We start from the raw sequence: 21,355 nt of genomic DNA, 5'->3' as shown, positions 1-21,355 counted from the left end.
GGCGTGTTTACCTGACACTGAGGATGGTGAAGCTGGAGCCCACTGAACCTCCCTTTAGTCCTCAGAACAGTCCCTGAGGTGTATCTGCAAAAACTCTTGGTTTCTGCGGGAGACAATTTTGAAGATGCATCAAATAATTATTAGGGTCTAACAGTTCTAAACATTTAAGAATTGAAAACTTCCTGACAACCTACAGCATATAAACATAATGACACAGGCAAGCAGTACTTTGCTTAAAATGGCACCAGAACTTTTGCACAGACTGTTGTTTTAAAGAATGATTTCCAAACATCTGAGGAAAGGACTATTTTAAATTCTCCCCAAGGCTTTAGGTCACTGAAATCAGGTACAGTCTCCTGACAGTGTTGTCCCCAGACAGGTATGAGATGACATATGATTCAGTAATTGTTGATAATTCTACCCTCCTTTCTGCTTCAATCCCCAAAGAGTTTGAAAACAGAAGAGAATGGGTGTACTGAGTATAAAAGGGGAGGGGTGCTACTTTCCTTGTCTCCTTTCTGGGAACCAAGCTGTGAAGATAAGAATGGAGAAAGGCTCATGGTGACAGTAACTGGCTTAAAGAGGCAAACTTTGAATTCTACTGGTAGATAATTGGAAATTGAGCAATCTCAGTTTAAAATAGTCTTTAAATTCTAAGTTGCAGATGTTCTCATTTGATAAATCATATGCAAATAGATGTCCCTCTCCATTTATTTGCTATGTCTTTACTTTATTCTTCACTTTTCTTTTTTTTTTTTTTTGAGACGGAGTCTCGCTCTGTCGCCCAGGCTGGAGTGCAGTGGTGCGATCTCGGCTCACTGCAAGCTCCGCCTCCCGGGTTTACGCCATTCTCCTGCCTCAGCCTCCCGAGTAGCTGGGACTACAGGCACCCGCCATCTCGCCCGGCTAGTTTTTTTTTTTTTTTTTGTAATTTTTAGTAGAGACGGGGTTTCACCGTGTAGACCAGGATGGTCTCGATCTCCTGACCTCGTGATCCACCCGTCTCGGCCTCCCAAAGTGCTGGGATTACAGGCTTGAGCCACCGCGCCCGGCCTTTTTTTTTTTTTGAGACAAGGTCTCACTTTGTCTCCCAGACTGGATTGGTAGTGGCGTAATCTCGGCTCACTGCAGCCTCTGCCCCCCGGGCTCAAATGACCGCCCCCACCTCAGCCTCCCAAGTAGCTGGGACTACAAGCATGTGCCACCACACCAGGCTAGTTTTTGTATTTTAGTAGAGACAGAGTCTCACCTTGTTGGCCAGGCTGGTCTCGAACTCCTGACCTCAAATGATCCAACCACGTTGGCCTCCCAAAGTGCTGCGATTACAGGCGTGAGCCACTGTGCCAGGTCCTGCTTTATTCTTCTCTTGCATGACCGCAGGATACTTTCTGACTTAGCAAATCCTGGCACAATACTCACATTGCTCTCAACTAGAGTGCCTTATGACTGCCCGCCGTATGCATTCAAAGTCATATGCAAATATGCTGAAGAATCCTATGCATGCAGAAAAAATAAAACCATTTTTCCACATTTTTACAAATGAAGTATCCCTTCGGGCCCCTGGAGAATCACGTGTGTATCACAAAAGAATGCAACTTAGACTGGTTGATTGTCTTTGATAATCAAAATGAAGAGCACTTCCCAGCTTTGACCAGCATCATTAAATGCCAGAGCAAAGCATTTGTAGTTCCTGAAAGTCTTGTTCAAGAGCAAATCAACTATGCATTGTGGCAATTTGTATTGCTGCTTCCTAGAAAGAGCATGGTTTATTTATATGTTTTGGTTCCTTCCTGGTATGGTGTGTATTATAAAGGGAATTCAGCAAGGCAGGCCATAATGGAGGAAGAATGTTTTTAATGGAGTAGGTTTTTTGTGTGTGTATGAAACAGTTTAAACCTTCCTCCATTCTGCTCTGCTTGCATTCTGATACCAGCCAGAGCCTGTTTAAAACACTTGTGGCCAATGTTTATTATACTGTGGTTCCCCTGTAGTATGTAAATTGGTTATTAAGTACTGTGGTTCTAAATCACTTGGAGAGCCCCATAACATTTTTACTGGCTTGTTCTGTTCTGTGTTCCTATTCATAGGATATCAATAACGAGAGTGACAGCTGACATTTCTCTTGCTAAGAGGTCTGTCCTAAATAATCCCAGCAAGAGAGCAATAATTGAACGTTCGAACACCCGGTCCAGCTTAGGTAAGATGTTCAAGTGTGGTACTTCTTCAAGCTGTGCTTACAGACCGGGCTGACACATGGTGCATTTGTGAATGTCTTTGTCAATTTGTTCCCCATTCTGAATGGGGGGAGCACTGAGTACCTGAAGAGAATGCTAGCTATGGCAGGAAGGCAGCAGAGTATTGCAGTAGCCAGAGCCTGCTGTCTCTCAGCTTTAGTCAATTAGCTAATTAGTCTAGTGGGAAGAATCCTCAATGGGCTTTCCTAGTCTTTGCCTGCCTAACCACATGAAACCACTCATCTCCACTTTGCTCAGCTTCTCAACCGGGCTAATGATATCTGTCATACGTGAGTCACAGCTGACGTGAAAGGAAACGAGGTGTTCAGCCTTCTGAGATCTTTAGAAGTAAAGCTAGATAATGGTGTTCTTGGTGTTGCATATGGCAATGACCCTTACTAACATGCAGGGACTTTAAACATGTCTTTCCTGGGGTACCAGTCGGAAGGCATCCTAAAATTCCCCATGATGGAGAAGAATAAAAGACTGTAAGTGAGTAGCTCCATCAAGCCATAGGTGAGCAGGGCTGTGGAGGATGGAATCACCACCCACAGAAGCAAGTCCATAGTGCTGGTGAATTACATTGTTCATCTGGAAAGCCTGTTCATGGTCTCCACGATTGCCAAGGGTGGTGTAGTCCGCTCATGACTTCCTAGGATTCTCTTTACATTCATATTCTGAGGGCAACTTGTTTTAACTAGGAAGGATAAATAGGGCTCTTCCATGCCTTACATTTTTTAAACTGTTGAAATTAGCTCTATAGATAGAAAACTAAACAAAAGTAAGATTTCCAAGACAAGAGTGCATGCCCTAACATCACACTAAGAACCCACTGACCTTGAGCCAAAGATTGTACAATTTGTAAAGAAGGTACAAAGTATTATCTGTGTATTCCTGACATGCGATTGGCACATGATCATTGCTAATAAATGTTTGTTGGATGGTTGCTTTGTGAAGGAATGCTAAACATACCAAATAGAGTGGTGGTCAGTGCTTGTGAGGGGAAGATCCCAGCGATTAGTGGTCCCTTCATTAGTCTTGTATTTAGAGCCTTCCACATGCAGAGGGAAACATGCTCAAAAGCACAGTATTTTGACCTTGAGGAGGTACAATGGCAGTGTTGATGGTGAATCCTATTAGGTAATGACTAAAGTTAAATATCATGGGTGACAAGGACATTAAGTTAGGTTGAAGGTTTCTCAAATAAACATCAATTCCCTGCTCTCCTGTTTTCTACCCATTTTGTAACTCCTTATAGTGTCTTTGGCTTTTAACTGCTCCTTCTTCTAATGTATGGTGAGAGGCTAAAAGACAATTAAAAGCTTAAGCCAGGTTGTCTGACTCCTTTAACCACTGACACCTGCTAAGGGCTTCACCCGTATTCACTGAAGTCATTCCTTACAATCCAGTTATCCGCTGTCAGAGTCAGTGGGGTGGATGCGGGGGGGCAAGTTAGAGTAAACAAGAAGAAACAAAGTATATCTCAGCTCGTGGTTTTTACCTTTACTCTTTAAAGTCATATACCCACAACCATTGGAGTTAATTTCATGGCAATCTGTTAATATTATAATAACCACAATGTGATCCATTTGTGTGCTTGTTCATGCACATTTGTAGATTGCTTCATCAAATGTTTATTGAACACTTGTTATGTGCCATGCATTACACTAGACTTAGGAAATACAGACATATCCCACACACAGTATCTTACCCGTGGGCAAAGAGACAGAAGGGACAGATGGTTAGAATACCTGTGACAGTGGAATTATGAACAAAGAGCTAGGGGTATAAAGAAGAGTAGGGGGTAGGAGATGTGTGAGAAGACTTCTCAGAAGTTATATTTGAGCTGGTTCTTCAAGGCAGGAATGCACAAAGACATTGACGTGTAAACAAAAATGTGTTGTTGAGAAAGAAGTAGATTTGTGTATAGCATGCGTAGAACGGGGAAGTTGGGGGTGTGATTTGAGAGGAACAGGACTGAAAAAGACTGAGGCCAATGTGTTGGGGTTTTAATGTGCCTTGCTAAAGAGATCTCCAAAATAGATCCCATGCAATGTTAATTTTACAACGTAGTAATAGTTGTTACATTCAGAATGTTTTCCATTGTCAAATAAATTTGGAAATGATGGATTAAACTGACAGGTTTCTTCTCTGCAAGACTTCTTAGAGCCTTGAAGATGTAAAGGGTAATGCATGTTTGAAATTCTAAAGAGAAGCTAGTATGGTATGCAATATATCCCTTGCACAAAACCCCCTTCTTCCCATAGGATATCTTATGAGATTATTGTTCCAGAGTACTCACTTTGGGAAATGTTGCTTTGGGCCCTGGGGAGCCACTGAAGTGTTTTAAGCATGGGAGAAATATGAACAGGTTTGGGTATAAGGAATATCATTTGTGACAGAGATCCTGGAGAGAGGTGGGCCCAAATCAGTCATGGTAGTTTATGGAAGTGTTCATCAAGGTCCTCTAGCAGCATAGTCCATGACTTCCCAGGGCTCCATTTGACTAGAATAGGATTATGAGGAAACCTTCATTGGAACCCCTCTGAGAATCAGTCCGGGTAGCCAACATTGTTTGGTTTGGCTGAGATCTTTTTCAAAAAAAAAAAAAGAGAGAGGGCTATATAGATAAATGTGCCTCACAGATAAAATGTATTTATTACATTCTGTATACATATTATCCAAATATTGGGCTCACCCCAGTATTTAATGTGGCCTTCTCCAGCATCCCTCCTGGCTTGTTCTGCCCAAGCACCTCTCTTCTTCTGCCCAAGTGCCCATTGCCTAAGAGTTTTGTGTTGGTTAAGCAGTAGGTATCGCTGCCCTTGCTCCTGGCAGAAACCACACTTAACCTCACTGCTGGTGCAGAGTAAATAAGGTCCAGGTATTTCTGAGTCACTTACACAGAAACTCAGAGTGCCTTGAGGGTTATTTGTACCAGGGCAGTCCAGTTCGCATCAATGTCTTTCTGCTGCTTCCGAAAATATTGTATTCATATTTGAAGCTTAAGAAAACATAGGCTTGCTCACATATTGTCCTGGCCAGGAGCTCCCATAAGCCAGTGACAGTTTAATGAAAACAGCAAATGGAAAACATACCCTGACATCCTGAGGCTGAAATTTACTACAGTAAAAATTGACTTTATTTTCCAAACTTCCTTCTGAAGAAACATTTCTTTTAAAACTTTCTGACATGTGAGAAAAAAGGGGACAAATATGTTACATTATTAACAAATGTAGAATATGATTTCAGAAGAATTTGACAAATAAGCCCACTTTGTTTTCATTAATATCCTGAAAGCTAGTCACCTTTCCAAGCAATGTGAAGTCCTTCAGGCCATTGGTATTAGATAACTTGAAAAGTGATATGTTGACTCTTCAAATGCATCCTTTTTAATACAGATCATGCCTTAAACTTCAGTGATTCTATGGGAAATAAGAATTTTATGCAATCAGGCAAAACATGAGAAAATAGATTTTCATAATAGTCTTGAGGATTCCTGACCCTGATTACCTTGTCAATCCTTTTGGTTAAAGAAGGGAGAATTTTTCGGTGGGCAATGTGAACTTGAATTTACACTAAATAAGCAAAGCAAATCACAAACACTTTTCAGTGAGGGTAGTTAGAGCAACATTACCTTTTCCCTAGGCCATCTTTAGGATCATCTAAGGCCGGGTACAGTGGCTCACACCTGTGATGCCAACACTTCAGGAAGCCAAGGCAGGAGGATTGCTTGGACTTCAGAGTTCAAGGCCAACCTGGGAAACTTAGTGAGACCCTGTCTCTACAAAAAATAAAAACTTTAGCCAGGCACAGTGATGTCCACCTGTAGTCCCAGCTACTCTTCAAGCTGAGGTGGGAGGATCACTTGAGCCCAGAAAGTTGAGGCTGCAGTGAGCCTTGACTGTACCACTGCACTCCAGCATGGCCCACAGAGTGAGACCCTGTCTCTAAAAATTAATAATAATAATTTAAATTAGATAGTTTTATGTACTCTGTGTACTTTGGACCAGATTACAGCATTGTTTGGTCAAATCTATAGTCAAAAAATAAAAATAAAAAAACAAAATCAGCTGGGCACAGTGACTCATGCCTGTAGTCCCAGCACTTTGTGAGACCAAGGTGGGTGCATCACTTGAGATCAGGAGTTTGAGAGTTCAAGACCAGCCTGGCCAACATGGCTAAACCTCGCCTCTACTAATAATGCAAAAGTTAGCTGGGCATGGTGGTGTGTGCCTATAATCCCAGTTATTGGGAGGCTGAGGTATAAGAATCACATGAACTGTGAGGTAGAGGTTACAGTGAGCCAAGATCATACCACTGCACTCCAGCCTAGGCAACAGAGTGAAACCGTATCTCAAAAACGAAAACAAATTAATTTCTCTGAAAATCAAGTATAATTCAGACTTTGGGCATGATCCAATAAGTCAGGTAATTTATAAAATATATATAAAAATCTTTTTTATATTTCAGAAAGCCATGTCCTATATTATCTGTTTTCCTTAAAAAAAAAAAAAAACAAAAAAAAAAAAAACTGGATTGCTTCAGACATTTGAAAAGAGTAGATTTTTCATTTGACTAGACTCATGCACAGATGTGGGTCACTTGGCTATTACAGCCAGCCAGAGAGATTTGCATCTAGATGCATTGCAGCGTTTTAATATAATTGGCCTTACTTTTTTTTTCTTAATACTGAAGCTAATTATGCCTTAGAGCAAGTACACTGGCTCTCATACTTAAATCTAACTAGACTTAGTAATATGATTAGCTTTAAGGATAGATTCAGAGCAGTTAACCAGTGGTACAAAAATGTGTGTATCAGGCAAAACAGATGAGTTGTGGGTTTTTTTTTTAAGCATGTCCACAAAGTATTAGTATATACTTTGTTGATAGAAATATTTCAGTGTAATTTGCTTTCCATGTGATGTTGCTTTGCACATATATTTCAGTTGTTTTCTAAATGTGGTTTCAACTTCTATGGCTAACATTAAAATTTTTTAGAACAAAACAACATTCAAAAACAACATAAAAGAATTGTCGTAGGTATATAAACAGCTAAATATTATGTTGACTAGAAGAAGTCTGAGAGCCATCTGTGAAAATTTAAAATATTTTATTTTGTAATGTAGACCAACATATCTGAAAATATACTATATCTTTCTAATGTAAGAACTAATTCATAACAATAACCAGGATCTATTTATTATTTTTCCTTTTAGCGGAAGTACAAAGTGAAATTGAAAGAATCTTTGAGTTGGCAAGATCTTTGCAACTGGTCGTTCTTGATGCAGACACCATCAATCACCCAGCACAACTTATAAAGACTTCCTTAGCACCAATTATTGTTCATGTAAAAGTCTCATCTCCAAAGGTAATTAGCTCCTTTCTGTCTTAAAGGTTAGAAGTGCGTCTTTTAAAAATGTGCTTTGCTCTGTGGTTTTTTGTTAGTGGACAAAGAGAACATCTTGCTGATTATTAATAAGCACATTTAAAATCTTTCCACAGTGTACAGATTCTATGAATTTTCAGATAGTGAAGAATATAATAGTTCATTTCTTCTAAAAGCTACTATTGTAGATCCCAAACCAGACAGTTACGCAAGTGTATAATAAAAACAAAACATTAAGACAGATGTGGAAAAGTAGACTCTGGCTTATCATAGATTATGAATTCTATATTGGTAAATTTCTTGGATACTGTTGATTCCTGTGTCACCCATACTCTGTACCTAGTTGAGAGAGTACATCTATAGTTACCAAAAAAGGTATCTATATTGATCATATATAAAATAGAATATCACTGTTTAAACATCTCCTATGGAAGTATTATAGACCCTGACATTTGTGCTTAGGTTGAGTTCTTGAAAGAATGTAGTTATTCCATGGTAAGCACAATGGGAAATTTGCTTTGTATCTTTATGGCACTGTGGGAGATAAAAATAAAAGTGAAATAGCCCAAATTAGTTTCCTTTGATTTGGATGTTCTTTCATTTTTAAAACAGGATGTTGTTCTTAAAAAGTTAATGTGAAATGGATGCCCTTGGGAAATACCATCTTAATAATCAGTTTCTTCTCTGTGCCTCCTAATGTATTTTGGTGCCTAAATACAAATTCAACTGCCAACCAGCATGGCAGTCTCCTCTCATGGGCAGAGAATGTCTAAAGAAGCTGTACTCTCCTCCAGATTTTCTGAGATCCTATCCTTCCATCTACCTGTGCAGACACTGCTTTGGTGCAGTGGACTTGGGAATCCTGAGCAAACTAGGGCCTTTTGAGAATCAGTAGAATGAATTGAAATTGCTGCTGCGGATTCCAGCACTTCACTGCAGTGCAGGAGAGTTCAGCCCTTCCCACTGCCAGTGACACTGTCGTGTCCTTAAGTGCAAGAACAGGAGTTCCCAGACCCTATGTCCTGCGGTATTATGGAGCTCACAGATTAACACTGCTTGCAGGGGAAGGGCCATGGGAGATGGCAGTATATGGCCAAATGCAGTTACAGCGGTAGCCAAAAGACATAGATATATCACTGGTTTACATGTAGCAATATACTAATACAAATGTTTTGCCTGGATCCCTAATCACAGAATAGTCTGATTATTTTAAAATTAAACTGAAATGTCCCATTAATAATCGGTGACAAAAATAACCAAACATGTAAATGACTCTGACATTTATCTGACATGGAGATAATGAGCTAAAACATTATTCAACTGAATAATATTAAAGTATTACTTAACATAAATGACCTGGTACAGTCCACTCCCTCCATTTTTGCAGGGCTCTCTTTGAAATCTCTGGGGAAAATCTAGGGTGGGAACTCAGGCTCCTACTGAGACTTCACTCAGAGTTGGAATAGGATGAACATATCAAATCCATGGAACTCAGAGCCAATGTAAGCAGATGACATCGTTACAGGTTTAAATATATGATTTCTCACACTGCATTTCCTCTCTTATAATGCTCGGGGCCAAGCAGACCATTAAAAAGATCCTGGCTTATTTGATTTTATTTTAACTCATCTACAATACCTGAGGTTCATGTCTTCTTCTGTCAGGTTTTACAGCGGTTGATTAAATCTAGAGGAAAGTCACAAAGTAAACACTTGAATGTTCAACTGGTGGCAGCTGATAAACTTGCACAATGCCCCCCAGTAAGTATGATCATTTTTTGTCTTCATCATTCTTGACTTGTTAGAAGAGGGTGTTTTTTTTTTTTTTTCATATTGTCGTTTTCATTCTAAAATGATGGTGATGATGGTATGTTGTCATCTAAAAGATTTCTTGAAACAAACTGCTGCTGTTATGTTGCTTGTATTCAAGCATCCAGATGTGGATGGTGTTTGCCTTGTAATAAGAAATGATCTTAGTGTCCGGGGTCTGCTCTCCTCACTGCTACCTTGTTTGCTTTGCAAACATGCAGCAAACCACTTAGCATTCAGCCTCCAGTCACGTGGATATGCTTAAGAAGAGAACAAAAGAAAACATACCAATTTTACCTTCCTTTAACTTTTCTGCAAGAAAATTCCAGCAGGCATAAAAGATTATAACACTGAAGGTCAAGAATTGATTGGAACTAGAGAGGCCCTGTGGTTGTAGCAGATGAAAGAGTCAGGGCTGAGTGAGATGAAAAACGAAATTATAGCAACTCTTCTTCTGGTGCCATTGCCAGAAAATAGCTGCTAGGTTGGAAGGTGAGCAATGGCGGGCTGGGGTAGGAGAGGGAACTGCTGTCACATGGCACTGGGTCCCCAGTGGCCAGTCTCTCCACTTTTTCCACTGACTTACTATTTCTGTGTCTATGTAAAGGAAATAACTGTCCTTCTTACTCAATGGATTCATTAGATTGTTTTATATAGTTGTGTAAGATTGTTTAAGCTCTATGGAAGCATGAAGTCTGATTCAAATGTTTAGAGAGGCAACACAGCATAACCTGTAAAAGCACAGACTCTGGAGCCAGATATTTGGGTTTTGAATCCACACTGACTCGTTATGTAATCTTGGGCAAGTACCTATCTCATGGGATTAGTGTAAGGATTGAGTGAATGAATATGTGGTAAAGCTGTTAGAACAGTGCCAGGCACATAAGAAGCACCATCTAACTTTTCTTATTATAATTACTGGATATACTTTGCGTGATGTCATGTCCGGTCCAGTAGACTCTGTAAGAACCTGTGCCTCTCTGGCTCACTGTTGTATGTCAGTTCCCTATCATAGTAGACCCATAATATATATTTGTGGAATGAGTGAATGAATGAAAGGATGGTCAGACAATAAGAGTAATAATACATCCTTTCATTCGATGCTTACAATGGGCCAGACAGTGTGCTAGATGCTTTACACAGACTATCTCTAATCTTCACAGTTACCTAGTGAGATAGGCCATATTATCCCCATTTTATAGTTTAGGCAACTGAAAACAGAGAGATTAAACGATTTCCCTAAGGTGACATAGCAAATTAGGATTCAATCTAGTCTAGATCTATCTGGCTCCAAAGATAATTTCCTACTCCCTAACCCATCCACCCGTACACACATGTACCTGGTTACCCACCCTGAAGATAATTTGATAGCTTGGAGCATGGCATGCTCTGTTAAGAAGTTTAACTTCACGCTGCCTGCTAATGAAGCCCAGTTATACAGTGGAATGTATGATTAAAGCACTGAACAATACAGAAGAATGTATTGCCCAGCTCTGACCTTTTAATGTTTCACAGTTGAAGGAAGATAATCTTTGTTGTCTAGCTATCAAAAGCCAGGAACTATGTTATTATTTCCAATTTTTGGAACAATCTTATAAGGATAATTATATCAGTTTGGTCTTCTGGGAAGCAGACACCTAAAGGGAATTAGAAATGCAAGAGATTTATTGGAGAAATTTTATTTTTATGAAAATAAGTTTCTTAACATTTATTCTAATAATTACTAGAGAAAATTCTTGTGTCCTATTAAATTTGAGGGATTTTAGCTGCTGAGAGGGTTGATCATTGAGTAGTTGTACATGTAATATGGTTTGTTACATCTGAAATAGCTGGAACCAAGAAAAGATATTTGCATCTGTAAAAGCAAGTAATACAATGAACTACCTTAGGACTTGTACCCAGGTCAGAGATTTCAAACAGCTCCATTACTGGAAAGACAGACTTGCCTTACCATTATCTCAGTAGGATAAACACTTTCTCTTTTTATGTAGTTGGTAAGATAACCTGGAATTTTAAACAGTCTGGATGGATAAGGTTACCTTGTACTTAACATTTTCTAAACACTGTTTACTTTATTAAACATATTCAATTGATACTGCCCAGACGGTAGTAATGCTGAGAAGGAATCATATCCTCTATTTTGGCATGTGGGAAGAAATCTTTGGATTATAAAAACCAGTAGTAACCTTAAAAAGTGCCTGCATTTGCCCCTGTTTTACTTTAAGACCATAATTATAATTGTCATCCAAAGATACGTGATCACTGTGTCGTTTTAACTCCTTTAGGAGAATTTGCAACTTACTTAATTGGCCAACGTATCTCCAGTCTGAAAAGTCAGCAAATTACATTGGCAGAGTATCACATTGCTAAGAAATGAAAGGCAACAGTTTTTGGGAAGGGAAGTCTGTAAGAGCACTGAAAAAAGTTAACTCTGTAGCCAGAAGAATTAATCCTAGATCCAGGGACTATTGAAGCAAAAAGAGACTTTAAAGAGCACCCAGTATAGCATTTCCTAGACTATATTATTTATAATATGGGTCCCATGTGATATCAGTAAGTGTTATGGGAAAATAATCCTGATACCAAAAATGTTTGAGAAAACACTTACATGAACAAAGGTAGTCTGGTTTCTTTACTACAGAACCCTGAATATGCCAATGTGTGTTTTATATCTCCAATAGGACAAATAGTATGCAGAGCTTCCCCTAAAATTGTGACTACAGATCTGCTTTTCCATTGAGTATCCTATGGGTCCAGTGGAACATGTCTAGGGAAAGGTTGACTTAGTCCAATCTCCTCATTTTACAAATGATGGAACTGAGACCAAGAGAACTGGCTTTTCAAAGGTTACATGCCTGGGTGAAAGTCAGCTTAAGATCTCTTTCTCCTAGTTTAGCAAGACTAGATGATGAATGGCAATATGTCAGTTATATATTCTCCTGGAAAGAAAAATATGGGTTTTGGCCGGGTGCAGTGGCTCATGCCTGTAATCCCAGCACTTTGGGAGGCCGAGGTGGGTGGATCACAAGGTCAGGAGTTTGAGACAAGCTTGACCAACACGGTGAAACCCCCTCTCTTCTAAAAATACAGAAATTACCTGGGCATGGTGGCACGCACCTGTAATCCCAGCTACTCAGGAGGCTGAGGCAGAATTGCTTGAACCTGGGAGGCAGAGGTTGCAGTGAGCTGAGACGATGCCACTGCACTCCAGCCTGGGCGACGGAGCAAGACTCCGTCTCAAAAAAAAAAAAGTTAAGAAAAGTATTGGGTAAGGCGATAGATCAGAGAGATCAGTAAACTTTTTAAGGGCCAGATAGTAATATCTTAGGCTTTGTGGGCTACACAGACCCCTTTGCAAAACTCCTCATTTCTGCTCTTGAGCAGGAAAGCAAACATAGACAGTGTGTAAAGAAATGGGTGTAGCTGTGTTCCAATCAAACTTCATAAAGGCATGAGACAGGCCTGATTTAGCCAGCAAACTGAAGTTACCCCCTTGTTCTAGGACCAAGCTATGGTTATCTATTACTATGCAATAAAATAACCACCAAAACTTAGTGACTTCAAACAATGGCTACTTGTGGAATTCAGCTGGCAGCTGACCTGGTACCTTAGCAGGAATGGCTGAAGGCTGGGCTCAGCCAGCTCTTTTTGGATACAGGCTTCTTACATGGCAGCTCCAGGCTCCAAGAGCAAAGATTCCAATCTCTTACGGCCTGGGCATAGATACCAGACTGCATCATTTCCACAGCATTCTGTTTATCAAAATAGTCACAAAGAGCAGGGTGCAGTGGTGAGTGCCTGTAGTCCCAGCTACTCAGGAGGTTGAAGCAGAAGGATCGCCTGAGCCTTCTGCACTGAGCTGTGATTGTGCCACTGCCCTTCAACCTGGGAGACATACTGAGACCCTGTCTCTGAAAGGAAATTTTTTTTTTTTTTTTTTTTTTTTTTTTTTTTTTTGAGGCGGAGTCTCGCTCTGTCGCCCGGACTGGAGTGCAGTGGCCAGATCTCAGCTCACTGCAAGCTCCGCCTCCCGGGTTTACGCCATTCTCCTGCCTCAGCCTCCCGAGTAGCTGGGACTACAGGCGCCCGCCACCTCGCCCGGCTAGTTTTTGTATTTTTAGTAGAGACGAGGTTTCACCATGTTAGCCAGGATGGTCTCGATCTCCTGACCTCGTGATCCGCCTGTCTCGGCCTCCCAAAGTGCTGGGATTACAGGCTTGAGCCACCGCACCCGGCCGAAAGGAAATTTTAAAAAATTAGCTGGGCATAATCCTAGCTACTTGGTAGGCTGAGGTGAGAGAATTGCTTGAACCCAGGGATTTGGAGCTGCAGTGAGCCAGGATTATGCCACTGCACTCCACCCGACAGAATGAGACTTGTCTCTTTTTTTTTTTTTTTTTTTTTTTAAAGTCACAGAGGCTACCTAAATTCAAGGAGAGGGGATATAAGTCTTCATCTCCATGAGGAAATGTCAAGGAATTTGTGACCATTTAAAATCTGTCATGGACAGTAAGATGAGTGGGGAAAATGGGCTCCTGGATAGTTCTACTTTGGAAGAGGGGGGACTATCCTCTTGTTGCCCATTCAGAATTCACAGAAGAAAAGATGGGATGCAGACAAAAGGGGGCCTATGGGAACAGGACCTGCAAACCCATCTCATCTTATTTTTTAATATGACCAGGCTGATTTTATATTGCCATTACACATCTATACGCTATATTTTTTTATTTCTTTTTGCTTCTACTGTATTGGTATTGGTATTTACATTTATTTGTTGTATTGGTATTGGTATTGGTATTGGTATTCTTTTTCTCTTCAGATAAGTTGAGAATAGTATATTTTTTTAAGAAGGCCAAGTATAAACTTCCCCAGTACTATGGTAATAAGAAGAAAAGCTGAGAGAGACAATTGAACATATAAATGAAATGTAATCCTTTAATCCTACTTAGTTACAATCTGGCTTGTGTTACCCAAAGCTGACCCTGTGGCAGTTTGAGCTGTGTAATGTTTTTGTGTGTGTAAAATGACATTGATCGATCTTTCTGGGAGAAGGGAACTCATCTCCTCAGTAGAGTCTTGCAAACCTCTAACGTTACAGTAACCATGGGAGCTCTCTTCTGTCACCCTTTATTTTCCACTGCTGAATGGACTCAGATTTATCCTATGAAACACAAGAATTCTGGAGCAAATGATAGTGCCTGGTTATCCTTGATCAGATTGCTCTCACAGTAGTAATTTTCCACTGCCCTCTTCCAGTCATTTTATTTGAATTATTTAGAATCGTGTGGATTTACCTGTCTATTTGAAGTGCTCTCCTCATTGGTGCATTCATTATTCACAGCCCCTGGATGTCCACAGTTTAAGTCCTAACACTGCTTTTGAAAAGGAAGGTAATCAATTTCAGATGTCTGCTTCATGAAACAAGACCACATGGGATCCAGTTTCTCTCAGCCCACCTTTTCCAGGGATTTCAGCCACTGGACTTGGGTATATCGAGTTAGGGGTAGTTCATTCCCACCAGTGCTATGATCTAACACATCCAATTAATCTGACTTTAACAAAAGCATGGGATGCCTTTTCTGTAGGCACTAATGTTGGTAGATGGTGTAATGTTTGAAGAATACAAATGGACAGGATGGAGCGGTGTGGGGAGAAAAATATGTTTGGTTTCACAACAAGTGTCACAAATTATCAAGAGAGAGGAAGTCAAAAGGATCAAAGTTATATATTTTTTTGCCCTCATTTTACCCTCACTAATTACTGGCAAGAATTATGATGATCTTTCCTGTTTAGCTCATTAAAGTGGAAACTGCCTGGGACTAACTGCTAGAGCCCAGTACTATTGTCACCCTGGCTGGAGTGCAGTGGTGCAATCTGAGCTCACTGCAGCCTCCGCCTTCTGGGTTCAAGCGATTCTCCTGCCTCAGCCTCCCAAGTAGCTGGGACTACAGGCATGTGCCACCATGCCCAGCTAATTTTTGTATTTTTTAAAAGAAGAGATGGTCTCGAACTCCTGACCTCAGGTGACCTGCTCACCTTGTTCTCCCAAAGTGCTGGGATTACAGGTGTGAGCCACTGCACCCATCATAGATCTTTTAAAAGCCCTTCAACTCGGAGTCTAATTTCCCATCATTAGTTGAGCAGTGAGTTAAGTACTCAGAATGTCAAAGGTTTAATAATGTAAGGAATGGAGTTTTGATATGAAAGAAACATTGGTTGATTATTTTTATAATTAGCATTACACGTTGTACCATTCAGCCATTTTATTTTACTGAAGAGTACTTGCCAGTCTTTTTTTTTGTGCGTGGTTTGTTTTGTTTTGTTGAGACAGGGTCTTGCTCTGTTGTTCAGGCCGGAGTGCGGTGGTGCAGTCATGACCTCCCCAGCTCAAGCAATTCTTTCACCTCAGCCTCCCCAGTAGGAGTCCATAGGAATGCACCACTAAGCCCAGCTCATTTTTTGATTTTTTTTGTCTTGAACCCCTGGGCTCAACTGATCCTCCTGCCTTGGCCTCCCAAAGTGCTCCCTTTTTTTTGTTGTTGTTATTGTTGTCGGTCTCAGGGTCTCTATATTTTCCAATAACAAGGAAACAAAAGTATGCTTACCCATATTATTTCTTTTTACCACTTAGAAATAAGAAAAATGCCCAACATGCAGTTTTATCTATGTACAACAAATAAATGTAAAGCAATGCATATAATTATAATTATTATTATATGCATGAGAGAGTTTTGGTACATTTAATCCCCTGTCTAGCTAATATTCAGTAATGAACCAACTTTAAAAAGTTAAGTTCAGGTACAGTGGCTTATGCCTGTAATCCCAGCACTTTGGGAGGCTGAGGCAGGTGGATCACTTGAGCCCAGGAGTTCGATATTAGCCTGGGCAACATGGGGAAAACCCATCCCTACCAAAAACTACAAAAAATTAGCTGGGCGTGGTGGTGCATACCTGTAGTCCCAGTTACTTAGGAGACTGAGGCGTGAGAATCACCCGAGCTCCAGAGACAGAGGCTGCAGTGATCGGAGATTACGCCACTGCACTCCAGCCTGGGTGTGGGAGTGAGACCCTATCTCCAAAAAAAAAAAGTTAAAATTAAACTTCAAAATTAGTTTCTACATTTTATATACTTTTTATTAAAAATATTCAATAGCTGCTTCCTAGATTTAAAAAATCAGACAATATACGTTAGTTTTAATGAGATTCTCCCCTCCATGCTAAAAAATATGTATTTTATAGTCATTAAGGAAGACTTACCCAGTGTCTTTATATATCTTCCCTCCAAAAAGAATTGAAAAGAAATAAATAGAATATGCTTCATTTCCTCCAGGTAGGTCTCGAAGAGCACTGTATCTTCTGTAAAAAGTAGGGCGACCCACCATTTGCTCAGGATTTTCAAGGTTTAGCAGTGACAGTCTCATCCCAGAAACACTGAGATCCCCAGCAACCACAATAATTGGTCACCCTAATTCAGATGGCTTCCCTAGTAAAGAGTGTTACATCTTCCTGTGTGAATGGAGAACCAAACGGTTGGTTAAATACTTTTTTTTTAAGACCTTGCAAGTATTCATTTCCATTTTATTCACTTTCAGTCTTTCTTCCCCTTTCTTTCTTCCCTGCCGTTTTAGTTCATAGCCACTAAATGAGCTAGAGGCATGTTTTTCACTCTGGGTTATTTACAGTGCTTTTCTTTTATTTTTTAATTTTCTTGAAAGAGCTTATCCAGAAAGGGAGCCTAATGTGCCTGATGTTTTGAGGTTTGATTTGATTCTCCTATTCACTACTTATTTACTTTGGCAGCCACACCGTTCTGCCTACCTCAGCTGAAGAGAACATCCCATCATAGAAGGGCAGAGGTGTTCCCTGTGGCCGTGCTTTGAAAACAGCTCAGCGATGCCCTTCTCTTGGGCTGCACCAAGGGCATAGTATCACTGAGTTGGTAACTGTTTGCTGCCCGGGACTTCTGCTGATTTGGAGCTCTCTGCATCCATAGCCCATGCTGCAGGCCACATATTGCATAGTAAAGAGTTGACTGCCCTTGAACCTTTAAATTTATGAAAAATTGGCAAAGCTGGTTTGCATAATTCATTGGGTTGCTTCTCTTTGCATTTCTTGTATGATTTTTAAAAATTGTTTCCCCCGATACTGAGTTTCTATCACTCTGGTCTACTCAGCTGTGTTATTTCCCAAACAGCTAAAGAGAAAAATTGTCACAGATACACAGGCTGTGAAATTCTTCCTAGTTGAAAATAAGCCACATATGTCACTATTCATTCAGAAGCAGAAATTTGCTTTTCTGTGTGTTTTTTGAAAGCCTAAAAGCAGTTTCAAGTCATCTTCCAACCTATATCTGTCTTTTAGCAGTGCAAAAGCAGTTTCCTAGAAATGACTGAGGCTTAAGCACACAGCCATGTGCTGATACATACAAATTCTATCCATTCATTGGCAAAGAGAAGGGCTTTATTAAACTTAAGGTAATTAAATGTGCCACTATGTCTACAACAGTGACGGTGCAACAAGTAGAACGGCCAAGTAGATATAAACCTCATTCAAATAACATTCTGCCATAGGTGCTGCTTACCCTCCTTGGGCTTTGCAATACTGGCTGTGAATGTCAGGACCCATCCAGCCCAGGTATCCTTGGAAGGTTTTTCAGTTTGGCACTTTAAGAAACAGCAAGAAAATGACTTGTTGAGACTAATCAAACCCGTATTATATGAGACCTATGTAATTAAATTTTATGTTTCACATAAATAAAATGATATAAACAACCAACTCCAGATCACATAAAGTGTAGAACTTGCAGCACACTTTAGCCTGGAATGACCGAGAGACTGGTCCTTTGTTCTGGTGCTGCCTTGTTTCCTCTTTCTTCCTCCTGTGCCATCTGAGTCTGTGGATGTTCTTTGGGGTATAGCTGTCGTTGTCTCACTCAAGTCAGCACCTCGATGCTTCTATTTATGTCAAAGTATCATGGACAGTTCTGATATTCTATATTTGTTACTGCTGAACGTTTACACAAGTGGGGGAGGGGCTTTTGATTGCAAGAGACAAGCAATTCCCTTGGGTTACTTTAGTGGAAAACGGGATTTATTGTAAGCCTGTATGTTGACAGAAACTCTAGGCAGTAGCTGCTTTCCCTGGCCCTCATGGCTATATGATCTCTTTCTTCCATTGAGCCTCTACTTCTCTTTTTTTGTTTTATTCTCGTCCATCTACAGGTAACATTCTTTGGCTTACTCATAACTTCCCCTTCCTTGTAAGTTCAGTTTTCACACATCTCTCCAAGCCTCCTTCTAAATCCACAACTTTATGCTTCCGCTTCAAACGTTAACTGGCTCAGTCTCTTTATTTTTCTGAATTAAAGTCCCAGCGTGACATAGATTATTATGGATTTTAATACTTATCTCTCCTTCCACACTTTATGCTTTTTGAACATAAGATGTTGCCTGTTTTCCTTGCCACTGTATACCCACAGTGCCTAGAAGAAAATAGGGACTGAGTAAATATTTTATGAATGAATAAAATATGCAAAAAAACTCTGAAATTTACTAATAACTGTTCTTGGTTGGGGGTAATTTTCCACCTGAGTTGAACTGGCTGAGTCTTCTCAAACATGAGTCCATTTGGACTGAAGTCATCTTATTCTTTTCCTAGTCCTGTTCCAAGAACCCCAAATGGCTTTCCAATTTAAGGCCAAAATTTTCCATAAAAATTGATGTGATGAAACATTTAAATAGTAAATGTTGGGAGAGAGATTGTTTCCATGGTGACTTCTGCTTCAGGAGTCCTTGTTCTAAGCACAGAAGAGAATGACTGAGCTGAGACACCATGAACTTCACATTATCCAGTTGCCATTAACCTAAATTCAGCCAGCTTTATCAGTGCCGATGGCAGTGACCCTGTCTTTGATTCATTTCTGGGAGCTTCTTATTTTGGTAAAATGAGTTCATAAAAACAGATGAAGGTGGTGGGAAAGGCATTTCAATCCTTCTATTGAAAGTTGAGATGTGAGCCGGGCATGGTGACTCATGTCCGTAATCCCAGCACTTTGGGAGGCCGAGGCAGGAGGATCGCTGGAGCCCAGGAGTTTGAGACCAGCCTGGGCAACATGGTAAGATCTTACCTCTACAAAAAGTTAAAAAAATTAGCCAGGTGCAGTGGTGCATGTCTGTGGTCCCAGCTACTCAGGAAGCTGAGGTGGGAGGATCGCTAGAGCCCAGGTGTTTCAGGCTGCAGTGAGTTGTGTTTGCTCCAGTGCACTCCGCCCTGGGCCACAGAACAACACTCTTTCTGAAAGAAAAGAAAAGAAAAAAGAGAAGAGAAGAGAAGAGAAGAGAAGAGAAGAGAAAAGAAAATTGAGATGTGCTAACACTTACCTGTGGAATGACTTTTCTCTTTGTGTGGTGCCAAAGTTTTCTGATTTCCCTCTGAAGAGTGTATGTCTGGGGTATATCCTGTCTGTGTTCCCAGCCAAAGTGTAATGACAGGGGGGCCACCCTGCCCCTCTGGGGCAGAACAACTTCCTGAGTCCAGACCAGATGTTGAACAATGGCCTTACTGTCTGAAACATGGACAGCAGATACTTCTTTTGTGACCCCCTGCTTTCCCCAATTAAACACCCCTTGTTCTTTTTTAACCATTTCACAAAATGATCTTGTGGTAGCAAACCACTGCCATGTGGTTTTCTGTTATTAATCCTAAACTTTCTTTCCTTGGTGTTTTATCTTAAGACACATAATGTTATTTTCACAAGCATTCTGAAAATTATCCAAGTAAATGTTATTTCCTTCAACATAGTTACCTTAGGAGAAGAAATATTTATTCCAATGATGTGGTCATTGCCCAAAACATGTCTAGAACTCCCTTCTCAGTGCCACAAACTTGCTTCTCTCATATTCTGAAGCATGTAGAGTGCAGCTCTATAGGAATATATGGCTAAAGATGTGAATACACACGGGTTTTCATTATATTTTACCTATAACACATTTACACTTCATCTTTTTCTTTCTAAATAATGAAAGATCCAGCCGGGCTCTGTGGCTCATGCCTGTAATCCCAGCACTTTGGGAGGCTGAGGCGGGTGGATCATGAGGTCAGGAGTTCAAGACCAGCCTGGCCAAGATGGTGAAACCCTGTCTCTACTAAAAAAATACAAAAAAATTAGCCGGGTGCAGTGGCAGGCACCTGTAATCCTAGCTACTTGGGAGGCTGAGGCAGGAGAATCACCTGAACCCAGTGGGCAGAGGTTGCAGTGAGCCAAGATCGTGCCACCGCACTTCAGCCTGGGCAACAGAATGAGACTCCGTCTCAAAAAAAAAAAAAGAAAGAAAGATCCAAATATTGAATGAACACTCTCACTTTTATATTAATGTCCACATTTGTTCATGGAATACTGTGTAACCCTTCACTTGACCTTAACTTTAGAAACAGCCCATATAGCACCTCAAATTTGATGTTAGCAAATAGCTATTAAAAATGCTATTATCTGTGTTAAGTGGAATTTTAGGTTTCATTGCCTAAAACCTAAAATGGAAGTAAAGTGGATTTTCTTGTCATCTACAGGAAATGTTTGATGTTATATTGGATGAAAATCAGCTTGAGGATGCATGTGAACATCTAGGGGAGTACCTGGAGGCATACTGGCGTGCCACCCACACAACGAGTAGCACACCCATGACCCCACTGCTGGGAAGGAATTTGGGCTCCACGGCACTCTCACCATATCCCACAGCAATTTCTGGGTTACAGGTATTGTCACTTTTTTGCTCATGCTTTTTACAACCTTACATGTAAGATTCTGTGGGAACTTGATTAGGATGGAGACTGGAGTCATCCTTAATCTGAAGAGGGAATTGTGCACATTATATTTAAAAATCTTAAATATTATCTAATTATGATCTATCCTAGAGAAAACTACCCAG

At 40.4% G+C, this 21,355-nt stretch overlaps 1 protein-coding gene across 8 annotated transcripts in view; it reads left to right on the top strand.

The window, feature by feature from the left end:
* CACNB4 (calcium voltage-gated channel auxiliary subunit beta 4) overlaps positions 1-21,355 on the top strand; it is a 270,003-nt gene that overhangs the window by 240,900 nt on the left and 7,748 nt on the right. For 7 of the 8 annotated variants that reach the window (XM_010372902.2, XM_010372903.2, XM_010372904.2 and 4 more), the window contains 4 exons: positions 2,088-2,197; positions 7,454-7,605; positions 9,288-9,383; positions 20,997-21,182. In XM_010372902.2, the coding sequence (XP_010371204.1) occupies positions 2,088-2,197; positions 7,454-7,605; positions 9,288-9,383; positions 20,997-21,182 (544 nt within the window). The remainder of the gene's footprint in view (positions 1-2,087; positions 2,198-7,453; positions 7,606-9,287; positions 9,384-20,996; positions 21,183-21,355) is intronic. The other variant, XM_010372906.2, reaches the window with a different exon arrangement.

Source organism: Rhinopithecus roxellana, chromosome 14, assembly GCF_007565055.1.
Source record: "Rhinopithecus roxellana isolate Shanxi Qingling chromosome 14, ASM756505v1, whole genome shotgun sequence".
In the NCBI taxonomy this organism is placed as follows: Eukaryota; Metazoa; Chordata; class Mammalia; order Primates; family Cercopithecidae; genus Rhinopithecus; species Rhinopithecus roxellana.
Note: the sequence above shows the minus strand (reverse complement) of the source record. Positions and strands in the feature narration are given on the sequence as shown.